The 13,357-nt window shown below is 35.6% G+C and overlaps 2 protein-coding genes across 2 annotated transcripts; both read left to right on the top strand.

The window, feature by feature from the left end:
• The first annotated feature begins 3,199 nt into the window (after positions 1–3,199).
• LOC108215017 (xyloglucan galactosyltransferase MUR3) lies at positions 3,200–6,217 on the top strand. The gene has a single exon (XM_017387327.2). It carries the CDS (start codon positions 3,832–3,834, stop codon positions 5,863–5,865), a length of 2,034 nt encoding a protein of 677 aa, XP_017242816.1. The 5' UTR covers positions 3,200–3,831; the 3' UTR covers positions 5,866–6,217.
• Positions 6,218–9,531: 3,314 nt separating this feature from the next.
• LOC108215035 (MDIS1-interacting receptor like kinase 1) lies at positions 9,532–13,197 on the top strand. The gene is made up of 2 exons (XM_064090246.1): positions 9,532–12,496; positions 12,636–13,197. The coding sequence occupies exons 1-2, from the start codon at positions 9,865–9,867 to the stop codon at positions 13,040–13,042; spliced, it is 3,039 nt and encodes a 1,012-aa protein (XP_063946316.1). The 5' UTR covers positions 9,532–9,864; the 3' UTR covers positions 13,043–13,197.
• The last annotated feature ends 160 nt before the right edge of the window (positions 13,198–13,357 follow it).

Here is a 13,357-nt window from a genome sequence, read left to right as displayed (position 1 = left end):
CAATTCATAAAAGTTAGATAAAAAAAACACGTAAAGATGTGCTAGTCGGTAGAAGATGAAACAAATAAATGCTGATCAGTCATGCTGCAAGTCTGCAAACCTTAATCTAATTAGTAGAATGAGTTCGCAATTAAAATAGTGGATTAAAATAAATAAATTGAAAAAGGTCCTGTTTGTGGACGGCTGTAACATAATTAAATAATAATAAATTCTATTAAAGCCCAGTTTACTTTAACTTTATTCGTAAGCTTGTCTGTGATCCACATTATGAGGCTTAATGTTTGTGCACTGTACTTACAGCATCTCCACCTTCACAAACCCTGAGCTAAAAGTACACGTGTTTTTTCAAAATTAAATTTTATAACCAATGTTCACAAAAAATAGAACTCCAACCACAACAACCCCTTATGTATAATTATAGCGATCTCCTATGAATGGCTATGTTTATCGATCCGTTACAGATATGTAGCGAATTCCACGTCATCTCCCGCAATTTATTTTCCACCATCCTACTGATTACATACTCCTTCCGTTTCTTTTTTCTTTTCCTGTTTGTGATGTCGGTATTGTTCATAACATGAGACAAATTACTAATTTACATCTAATCTATAAAACTAAATATAGTCATGAGTGATCTTGTTAGATTCGTATTCACGAGTACTTTAATACGGTGAAATTTTTATATTTAATGCTATTACGAAATGAAATATATTAACGATCAAAAGTGTGTGTTGGCAAACGTGAAAAGTACAAACTGATATTATTTATTACCATATTAAACTGATATATTCTATTTATAGCAATCTAAATATTAATAACATATTATTTTTAAATTATAGCCAACCAATATAGCCAATACCATTGAAGCACAATGTCTTACGGATTTGGCAAATTTGACAAGTTAGCCAACGATTATAATCAACGCCATTGGAGATGCTCTTATATGCTTCGGATATTTTGTTTTGATAAGCAAATTTACGGTAGAACATGTTTGGTTCATTATTAATGAGTTTGGTTGATGAGAATTGAAATACTACTCCCTCTGTTTTTTAATATATGACGTTTGACTTTTTGGCACACATTTTTAAGTGCTTTGACCGGGTAGTTAAAAGTATTATTTTTGAAATTTTCTTTTTCTGAATAAAAATATGTAATCAAAATTTTAATTTACAAAAAAAACCAGTTAAAAATAATAAGTTTTACTACCCGGTCAATCCACCCAAAGATACGTGCACAAGTCAAAAGTGTCATATAAAAAAAAACAGAGGGAGTATCAATTTTAACTAAGCGGTCAAAAAACTTAGAATTGTGTTAAAAATCAAGCGATTTATATTTTAAAAAGGAGAAAGTATTTAGATTCTACTCTTATTTTTTTAAGGGTTTGTCTAGCATGTGCTCATGGTCACATACTAAGCACTAAAATTTACAGAATTAGAAAGTTTTAATTGGTGTGGTTGTTATAAATGCATGGATCTATCATTATTAAGGAGGCTAAGCCAATAGAAACCATCTAAATTGCAAATTAGTTTTTGATCGATAAACGAAATTGCAAACATATTTCCACCCAAACATAAAAAACAAAAAGCTCATAGATTTTAGAACTTGCACACATGATTAGCAGAAAAAGGCTTAAATACATTTTTACCATCGAAGTTTCACTCGATATACACACGAACCATCAAAGTTTCAAAATGTACGGTTCAGCCACTGATGTTTCTAGTTATGTATACTTCGACCATAACCAAGTTGCAGAACTGAAAACCGGAGGGAGTGCAAGTCACTTGCGGTCGAGCGCACGTGTGGAAATACAGATATTGTGCCATCATGCGGTGGACCCAGGCTTGGCTAGGGTGAACCTGCCTGGTTTGTTCTCCTTATCTTTCTCAATTTTGAATTTCCTGCGAGTATAACCCGGGATAAAAACTTCTTTTGATTCTCATTTCTCTATATCCGCGCATGACCTTCTGCATTGTGGACGAGGATGTGTATTTTTATTTATTTTTGTCATATTTTTCATTTATCTAATTTTTCTATTTATAAAAAGCATATAACTTTCACTTTAACGGTTATTGGTAGCTCGTTTTTGTGCAAAAAAAAATTTATAATTAAAAAAATAATAAATAGTTTAATACAAAATACATAATAAATATTTTTATGTACTTTTATCTAGTTAATTTGAATGATTAATCGGTTTATAATTGAAATATATTTAAATAATATGATAATATTCGTATAATAGTATTTAATTTATTATACTAGTATTTAATAATATGATAATATATATATAGTTGGGAATTAATTAGAATGATTAATCGGGTATTAAACGAAATATATCAATATATTATAATGATATTTAATTTATTATACTAGTCTTTACAAAAATATGTGATTAATCGAAATAAATAAATGATTTAGAATCTATCCAAGAATTAGGCTAAATAATAAATCGGGTTACCAATCGTAATATATTAAAATAATATAATAATATTTAATTTATTATAATACTCTATATAAAAGTATGTGATTAATCAAAATAAATAAATGATACAAAATATATTTAGGAATTAGGTGGAATGATTAATTGAGTTACCAATTGGAATATATTAAAATAATATAATAGTATTTAATTTATTATACTAGTCTTTGAAAAAAATATGTTGTGATTAATCAAAATAAATAAATAACATAAAATATATTCACAAACTAGTCAAATGATTAACCGGTAGTAATCGGAATATATTAAAATAATATAATAATATTTAATTCATTACAATATTCTTAAAAAAATATATTGTTATTAATCAAAATAAATAAATAATATAAAAATATATTCAAAAATTAGAGGTTCGGATAATAATATAAAAGTTAGTTACAGTTCAAATCTTCTAACTGGAAAGGAAAAAAGTGAGCGCTTGTACAGTAAACACCCACCACTCGCATATCAAATGTTTGGTATGCAACGTCAACCGGTTTTTCTGATTTTGCTCGATTGTGGCGAGGATATACAAAAGAGTAAAGTTGGATGGTTGGACCGGATTTTTTCAAACATGCATGGTTGGTGTGTACAACGAGCCAAATTTCAATGGCTAGAAGGTATTTAAGCCGCAGAAAAATTGCAGAACACAAACCTACGTGGCACGATTACATATGCTACCGACACCTAAATAAAAGTCAAAATATTGACCATTTCTAACATACGCCTCCTTATAATACGCCGTTCCATTACACGCATCCGGCATCCCTCTGCCTCTCCTCCTTCATCACTGCCTGCTCATACACAGCTTTACAGCAAAATCTCTCTCTCTCTCTCTCTCTCTCTCTCTCTCTCTCTCTCCCCCGCGTAAGTATATACATTGATTAAGTATATACATCGATTATTTACGCCCACTAATTATCATCAATATTATAAGTAGGAAAAAAATAATTTCTTATTATTTTTTTTGTATGATCTGTTTGATTTTCTTTCCGAAAAATCAGCAGCAGATTGATTTCAGTTTGTTTATTCAGATTCTTGCAAAGTTGAGTTTTTTATACATGCCCTTTTCATAAAAATCTCATCTTTGCCCTAAAACAATGGGGTTTTAGTTCATTCATGAGTAGATACACACAATATGCTTAATTCTGTATCTATCCATATGGGTTTTGTTCATACTTAATTGATGAATTTGTGCTGATTTATGATCTGGGCTAGTGTTAGATTTCGGGTTTGTGATAAAGTTAGGATCTTTACTTCATTTTAGTGTTTTCTTGATTGTGTTATTGAATTGATTCAATTAGGTTGAATCGTGTTGTGTATGGTTTGGTGATTATGAATTGATTGATTAGAGTTTGATGAGGAGGAGGTTGGCGGGTAATTTTTCTTTAGAAAGTATGGAGAAGGGTAGTGGAAAGAATCAACCTTCTCGAATTTTTTTATTAGCTGCATTGGCTGTGTGTTTCTGGATTTTGCTATTGTACTTTCATTTTGTGTTTTTAGGAGGTAGTACTGTTAACCAGTCTGCAGAAATGATTCCTGCGTCTTCTGTTAAAGAATCTCGACAAATTGTTGTTGGTCGTCCAATGACTACTAGTCGGTCCTCTATTGATATTAGGAATAAACCAAAGGATATTGGCGGTACTGATTCAGATGTTAATTGGTCTGTGCCTATAAGTCAGTCTGTTGATACTCGTAGTGAACCTAAGATTTCTGATGAGTCTGGTTCGGTTACACGATCAGATAGTGAAACTAATTATTCTGATGAGTTTAGTTCAGTTGTTACTCAATCAGATACCGAAATTAAGAATTCTGCTCAGTCTAGTCCGGTTGGTACTAAATCGGCTAGTGAACCTAAGATTTCTGATAAGTCTAGCTCAGTTGTCACTCAATCAACTGATTCACAAGAATTGCCTGTTAGGAACCCACCAACTAATGTTAATGGAAAACCAAAAGATTTCCTGTTTATGAAGGCATTGAGGACTGCAGAGAATAAGAGTGATCCATGTGGTGGGAGATATATCTATGTCCACGACCTTCCTCCAAGGTTTAATGAGGATATGCTCAAGGAATGTAGAAGTCTTAGCCTTTGGACCAACATGTGTAAATTTACCACAAATGCCGGCCTTGGCCCTCCACTTGAAAATAAGGAAGGAGTGTTCTCAAATACAGGATGGTATGCCACAAATCAGTTTGCTGTTGATGTGATCTTCAGTAATCGGATGAAGCAATATGAATGTTTGACCAAGGATTCTTCACTTGCAGCAGCTGTTTTCGTTCCCTTTTATGCAGGGTTTGATATTGCACGTTACCTCTGGGGGTACAATATATCGACAAGAGATGCGGCTTCTCTTGATTTGGTTAATTGGCTTGCAAAGAGACCAGAGTGGAAAGTAATGGGCGGGAAAGATCATTTCCTTGTTGCTGGTAGGATAACTTGGGATTTTAGGAGGCTGAGTGATACAGAAACTGACTGGGGTAACAAGCTCCTGTTTTTACCTGCTGCGAAAAATATGTCCATGCTTGTGGTGGAGTCAAGCCCGTGGAATGCAAATGATTTTGCTATCCCTTATCCGACTTACTTTCATCCAGCAAACGATGCTGAAGTGTTCATGTGGCAAGACCGTGTGAGGAAAATAGAACGAAACTGGCTCTTTTGTTTTGCTGGTGCACCTCGTCCAGATAACCCCAAATCAATAAGGGGTAAGATCATTGAAGAGTGCAAACAATCAAAGGTAGGAAAATTGTTAGAATGTGATTTTGGGGAGAGCAAGTGTCATTCTCCAAGTAGCATAATGCAGATGTTTCACAATTCTGTATTTTGCCTACAACCACAAGGTGATTCATATACAAGGAGATCAGCTTTTGATGCCATGTTAGCCGGTTGCATTCCAGTATTCTTTCATCCCGGCTCTGCATATATACAATACACCTGGCATCTTCCGAAGAATTACTCTACATACTCTGTGTTTATTCCGGAGGATGATATACGCACAAAAAATATCAGCATAATGGATAGACTTGGTGCTATTCCTCCAGAGCAGGTTATAAAGATGAGGGAGGAGGTTATAAATCTTATTCCGAGACTGGTATATGCAGATCCTCGCTCAAAATTGGAGACTTTCAAGGATGCCTTTGACGTAGCTGTGCAGGCAGTTATCAACAAAGTAACCAAGTTGAGGAAAGACATTACTGAAGGCCGTACTAATGATAATTTTATTGAGGAGATCAGCTGGAAATATGACTTGTTAGAAGAAGGGCAAGAGATTGGATATCATGAATGGGATCCCTTTTTCTCAAAACCAAAAAACAATGGTAATGCTGACTCTGATGCTTCATCAACCGAAGCATCTAAAAATTCGTGGAAAAATGAGCAAAGGCAACATTCATAAGCTGGATTACTTTTATCATAAAGTTGTTAATTGTCGAATTGGATTCATAGACTTGGTCACTGGAGTGCCAAGGCTACAGTGGAAAAGAAGCCGACAACATTTGAACCTGGCTAAAGATATCAGATGAAAGTTGCTGCTTTCTCCTTGTCCACTAAGAAGTTTTGAATGCACAAATACAGAAAGTACGTATTCCCTCTATAGTTTATCTAATATTCATAAATGATGTGATTTTTGTTAAGGTTTTTGAGTAGAATAGGTATACAGAATGTTCTATAGCTAAAGTTGGTACTGAATTTATAAATTTATCATTTTGTGTTCCTTATATAAAAGATTACAGAAATATTTACGTTCTTGTGCTTTTCTAGTAGCGAGTATATTTGGATATTTGAACATTCTTGCCCTGTGTTTTTATAATTTTTGGGACTGATGGGTTAAAGGCTCATATGTAGTGTGATATTGCTGCTTCTCTCTATGATCTAGATGAGAGATTCGAGTTTTCACTCATAACATACTTGAAAAAGTACTGTAATGAAGAATATAAAAGGAAAATTTGAAAAAACTATATCCAGTTATCAGAATCATCGAAAAAATAAAGAGAAATTCTCCAGGCACTGAGCAACACCATTCACTATCCATCACTATGATATCTATTGCGTTTGATGTGTGAAATGCATGTTAAAGATGGAGTGGTTCTGTTTACAAGTCATGTTCTATAGGCCAGAGTTCAAATTCAGTTGTTTCTATATGGATTCCCAGTAGGCAGTAGAATGCTCAGTTGCTTTCCAATGTATCAGAATTAAACTGTTGTTTCACATATCACCTCTAATCAAGTTCGCATTGCTGAGAAAAGGACCTGAATATCACAAATTGGAGTTGAAATGTCCTGAATATCGCATTCTGAAACTATGGCCCCGGACACTATGCTAAAACACTACATCATGTGACGTAGAGTTAGGTATTACACGATATAACATTTAACAGATATGTTAAATGAGTTGAGCTCCATATGTTAGATAAAGTAACATCTGGTGTTAGAGGTTCCAGGGTATATAAGTGTTTTCCTATAGTCTTGAGCTAAAGAAAAGGGTAAATGCACATAATGCAGTGTTTATGTGTTTTCGAAAAAATTACAAACGCTGAATAATGTAACATTATAAAATGATATTTGGGGTCATATTTTTCGGATAATATATTTGAGACATTGATTGAAATTATGATAAAAGGGACACGTCTCCTGGGAGGATTTAGTAAGACACTGAGGGGTTCATTTTCTCTCTAAAATAAATTTTTAAATTTATCTTAGATTCGCTTATACTCATTTTGCAACTGATTCTCAACGAACCAAAACTATATACTTCTAATCAACATACTGTGTCCCAAACTGCTGCGAACAACGTTACAACAGTAGAGCAAATCTGAAAATAACAGCATGTGAACTTACTGTAAAAATAAGGAGGTTGTTTTGTAAAATCTTGCTATTTTCCGACTTAAAATTTGCTATTTATCGTTGTAAAAATATTCGACATAAGTTATTATTATTCTGCTATTTATCAAAAAAAAAAAAGGTATTATTATTCTGCTGTAACGATATTATCAAGGATTGGATAATTTTATTTGATATGAAAGTAATATGATTTTAGCAGTGTTTTGGGAATCTCTGGTTTATTAAAATTTTCCGATCAATTTTTAAAAAATATTTCACCGATATTATATACTGATTTAATTAAAAAAAAATTATCTGAAAAATCTCTCGTTATACTTGATAAATTCTGAATCATAGATTAATTTATTAATTATTAATTATTAATTATGTCCCACAAACTGATGCATGTGCTAAATACATCTACATGTGCAATCAATCACCACAACTATTCTTGCATAATCTCCATGTGAGCACGTCCTCGTTTATGCCCTATGCCTCCCACCAATTCTCCCATTTCGATTTACTTCGCATCGCCGAATAAATTTCAAAAATCGAATTCAAATTAATCAATTTTATAGCACCGACTATTTCATGATAAATTTTGTTCTATTTTAAATTTTCGGCTTCTGATTTGTTAATAAAATAGGAATTACGAAAAATTATTTATCTACAAATCATCGATCACAACACTACAAAATCTCGATGACATAGCAAGAAAGAGAGGGGATCTTCCCTTCCCTATGATTCTATGAAGCTGCAGAGACTAACATGGTCTCCATCTATCACACAGCACACAAACAATTTTTTTATTTGTATTCACATGTTTCCATGTGATAAAAGTGCAGCCTATTATCTGTATTCACAGAGACTCTCTTGCGACTATAGTTCTTCGAAATTGGAAAAATATTAGCATCTTCAATTCATTCTCTTAATCACTCGTTGAAAGAAAAAGGGAGAGAAATTGTTTTGGAATCATGAGTAGAGCTGTTATTCGGTCCGGGCGAGTCGAGTTTCGAGCTGGGTATAATTTGAGCCGAGTTTTATTTAGTCGAGCCGGCTCGTTTAAGAAAACGAGTCTAAATATTTGCCTGAACTCGACTAGTTTATTTTCACAAGTCGAGTCTAGCTGGCTCGTTTAGCTAAACAAGCCGATTTTAACGAGTCGAGCGAGCCGACTCGTTTAATTTAACACTAAATCGAGCCTAAAACGCTATCCAAATTCGACTCGTTAATTTTCACGAGTCGAGTCGAGCCAGCTCGTTTAACAAAACGAGCCAAAACCTCTGCCCGGACTCGAGCTCGTTTATCTAAACGAGTCGAGCCCATCAAAACGAATTCGAGTCGGGTGAGCTCACGAGCTGTCCGGATCGAATTACATCACTAATCATATGCCTCGAAAGAACATGCAATCCTCTTCTAAATTCTTACGATGAAAAGAGATTTTGTCTCGCAAAATGAGAAATCAATCTCGATCCTTATCAACTGTCCTTAAACATTGGAGGAACCGATTTTTCTTAATATTTTCCTGAACCTCATGTACTAAAATCTTGAAGGTGTACCTAAAAAAATGGAGTAGTCTTAACTCATAAAACCGATATTTTGAAGTTTATCGATTTATTTAAAAATCTCTAATTAACTCGATTAATCTATATAAAAATATTTTATCGATTATACTCTGATCTGACTAAAAAATTTTAATTTATTCAAAAAATATTAATCGAATCTCCAATATATCATGAGTCGGTAGGTAAACTAAATTATTTCGATTCTCGATAACAATGCTTAAAACATACGGAGTAATCTTTGTCATATCTTGGAAGTTACTCCAGAAGTAAAAAGAAATCTAGGAATGTTTTAACATTAAAGTTCAGATCATGCAGCTTTTCGAAACCACAAAAAGTGTACTATACTGGACCTTTTAGGAATAGATTTACAAATCAGTAATGTTTCAAACTTATTCTTTCCGAAATAGAGAATCTTCGAGTTGAAGTCGATATAAGTTCTGCGTACATCTTATTCTCGAAATCCCGCACCAGAACTGGTATTTGTTTCAAAACTATAAGCTGCATCAGATGCATTGACACAACTGAAGTAAACTAATGACAGTTATTCTCACAAACACAGATAAGAAACTGTAACTAACAGCTCAATGGCCAAGATCCAGAATTAAATAAACAAGAATAAACTGCATTTTAATCATTATTGCCTAATCAAGTTGACTATTACAGTAAAGAAGAAGTAGAAGAAACAATGTACCAGGATGTAAGAACATATTCTCCCCATGTTTCATGTCGGAAGTCATCGCAGTAAGTCCAAACCTTCCTGCATTATCTGCACATTAACAGCTAATCCGAAAGCCAAGAACTCAGAGAGCTTCTATCCGATAAAATAATCTCAATTAGTACTAGTTAAATCAGAGATACTCACTTATATTAACAGCAACTTTGTTATCATTATTCTCTGCAGTACTTCTTTTTCGACTGAGTACCACACACAAACACACCCTCCTAGCCCTTCCGCGAAATGGTGGATAGCTGATAAGTGTAAATAAGGTGAGAATTGAGGGAATTGCAGATATGAAGTGGCAGGTGTACTGTTTCTTGATGTTCTTCTGTTACATTGGGAAGGCTGAGGTTGATAATGAAGTGTCGATTTTGTTGGCAATAAAAGAGAAGCTGATTGATCCACTGGATCAGCTCAAAGATTGGGAAGCACCAAACAGAAGCAGAGAGAATGGTTCAGTTCACTGTAAATGGACTGGAGTGAGCTGCAATTCTGATGGTTTTGTCGAAAAGCTTGATCTTTCCTACAAGAATCTCAGTGGCATTGTATCAACTGAGATTCAGAATCTAAAAAGTCTCAGTTCTCTGAACTTATGCTGCAATGGTTTCTCATCACCATTGCCTAAATCTCTATCCAACTTCAATGCACTCAAGAGCATTGATCTCAGCCAGAACAGTTTTGTCGACAGCTTTCCAATGGGGTTTGGAAATGTTGTTGGCCTAACTGCTCTCAATGCTTCTGGCAATAATTTCTCAGGTTACCTTCCTGAGGATCTTGGAAATGCAACTTTACTCGAGAGCCTTGATCTGAGAGGAAACTTTTTTGAAGGTTCCATACCGAAGTCTTTCAAGAACTTGGGTAAATTGAAGTTTCTTGGTCTTTCAGGTAATAATATCTCTGGGATTATACCACCTGAGCTTGGCCAACTTTCTTCACTAGAGAGTATTGTTATTGGATATAATGATCTTGAAGGCGAAATCCCAGCAGAGTTTGGCAATCTTGCGAACCTCAAGTACCTTGACTTGGCTGTTGGAAATCTTAAAGGTCCAATTCCACCAGAATTGGGGAGGCTAAAGTTACTTGATACAGTTTACTTGTACAACAATAATCTTGAAGGAAAGATTCCACCTGAAATAGGCAACATGTCAGCGCTGGCGTTCTTGGATCTGTCTGACAACCTGTTGTCCGGAGAAATTCCAGCAGAGATAGGTGCTTTGAAGAAGCTGCAGCTCTTAAATCTGATGTGCAACCACTTATCTGGCTCAGTCCCTTCTGGACTAGGAGGCTTGCCTGCATTGGAGGTTCTCGAGTTATGGAACAACTCCCTTTCAGGTCCGTTGCCAAGCAATCTTGGCTGGAATTCGCCACTGCAGTGGTTAGACATATCGTCTAATTCATTTTCTGGTCCAATTCCAGCAAGTTTGTGCAATAAAGGTAATCTTACAAAGCTAATTCTTTTCAACAACGCTTTCTCAGGTCCAATTCCTGCAGGCTTATCAAATTGTATGTCCTTGGTTCGTGTTCGGATGCAAAACAATAATCTCTCTGGGACAATACCAGTGGGATTTGGGAAACTGCCTAAGTTTCAAAGGCTAGATTTAGCAAATAATAGTCTCACTGGACAAATCCCAAATGACATTGCTTCTTCAACATCAATCTCTTCCATTGACTTGTCACATAACCATCTTCAAAGCTCTCTTCCTTCCTCCATTCTCTCACTACCCAATCTTCAAAATTTACTAGTCTCTCACAATGACTTAGTTGGTGATATCCCAGATCAGTTTCAGGACTGCCCTTCACTGACCATACTTGATCTTTCATCAAATCACTTCACTGGAAACATTCCAGCTAGTATTGCGTCGTGTGAGAAACTTGTCAATCTGGATCTTGGAAACAATCAATTTACTGGTCCAATTCCAAAAGCACTTGCAATGATGCACACACTGGCCATTCTTGATCTATCCAACAATTCACTGACTGGTGGAATACCCGAAAATTTTGGGAATTCTCCAGCTTTGGAAGTGCTGAATGTGTCCTACAATAAGCTAGAGGGTCCAGTTCCAGTAAATGGAATGCTCAGAACTGTCAATCCAAATGATCTTGTGGGCAATGCTGGCCTCTGTGGCGGCATACTACCTCCATGCTCGCAGAACATGGCCTTTACATCCGGGCAAGGAAGATTGCACGCGAGGCACATAATTGCAGGATGGGTCATTGGAATTACTGCGTTACTAGCTCTGGCCTTAGCAGCTTTTGGGGCAAAAATTCTATACCAAAAATGGTACACAAATGGAATTTTCTTTGAAAAGAGATATGAAATGGGTAAAGGAGCATGGCCCTGGAGATTAATGGCATTCCAGAGGCTTGGTTTCACAAGCAATGACATTTTAGCATCCATAAAGGAGTCGAATGTGGTTGGAATGGGGGCGACAGGGATAGTATATAAGGCCGAAATACAGAGGCTTAACACTGTTGTGGCAGTCAAGAAACTTTGGAGAACTACAGAAGATATTGAAATGGGGAGCAGTAATGATCTTGTGGGAGAGGTGAATTTGCTAGGCAGGCTAAGGCATCGAAACATTGTCAGGTTATTAGGATTCCTTCATAACGACGCCAGTGCCATGATTATTTACGAGTACATGCAGAATGGAAGCCTTGGAGAAGCTTTACATGGTAAGGAAGCAGGGAGAATGCTGGTGGACTGGGTTCTGCGCTACAATATAGCTGTCGGGGTGGCTCAAGGACTTGCTTACCTTCACCATGACTGTCACCCCTTGGTGATCCACCGCGATGTCAAGTCAAATAACATATTACTGGATGCCAATCTGGAAGCAAGAATTGCTGATTTTGGATTGGCAAAGATGATGCCTAAGAAGAATGAGACAGTGTCAATGGTTGCAGGATCTTATGGATACATAGCCCCTGGTGAGTTCACTTAAAGCACTTTACTATCTAAAATAACTTCATTTCTTTACAGAAACATAGTATCTTAGAACAGATTTAGGTATAATTATGTTACAGAACAAACAATAACGCGTTCTTTGTATGATCTGATAAACTGCAGAATATGGATACACACTGAAGGTGGATGAGAAGAGCGATATCTACAGCTATGGGGTGGTCTTGATGGAACTTCTAACAGGAAAGCGGCCACTAGATCCAGCATTTGGAGAATCTGTTGACATTGTTGAATGGATACGGAGAAAAAGGCTAGACAACAAAGCTCTAGAGGAAGCCCTGGATCCCGACGTTGGAAGCTGCCAACTAGTTCAAGAAGAAATGCTTCTGGTGCTCAGAATAGCTATCCTCTGTACAGCAAAGCTTCCCAGGGACAGGCCTTCCATGCGAGATGTTATAACAATGCTTGAAGAGGCGAAACCTCGAAGGAAAAGTAGCAGCAGTAGTGCTGGAAATGTAGCTAACAAAGATAAACCAGTCTTTAGCACCTCACCTGTAAATGGCCTTCTGTAAAACCAAAGACAGTGCCACAAGATGTTATGTTAATACTTAATAGTCATTCATTTGTTTGTATGTAGATCTTTTTCCTTTCTCTTTGTTTAAATGCTGAAGTTGGGGAGTATATGAATAGTGAATACTTTCCGCATATAAATGTTGTATATTTTCTTGGTTCCGAGTTCCTGACAAGTGACTGATACAACTCTCTGAACAGTTTCTTTCCGCATGAAACTCGAAACTAATTTTTTTGTGAACAATTTTGAAGTAATTCATCTTCTGATACGAATCAGTTGATGGTGATGAGAAAACACAGCTCATATGCTCATGTTA

This window comes from Daucus carota, chromosome 3 (assembly GCF_001625215.2).
Source record: "Daucus carota subsp. sativus chromosome 3, DH1 v3.0, whole genome shotgun sequence".
NCBI classification, from domain to species: Eukaryota; Viridiplantae; Streptophyta; class Magnoliopsida; order Apiales; family Apiaceae; genus Daucus; species Daucus carota.
The sequence above is the reverse complement of the archived record's forward strand: the minus strand, read 5'-3'. Positions and strand labels throughout refer to the sequence as shown.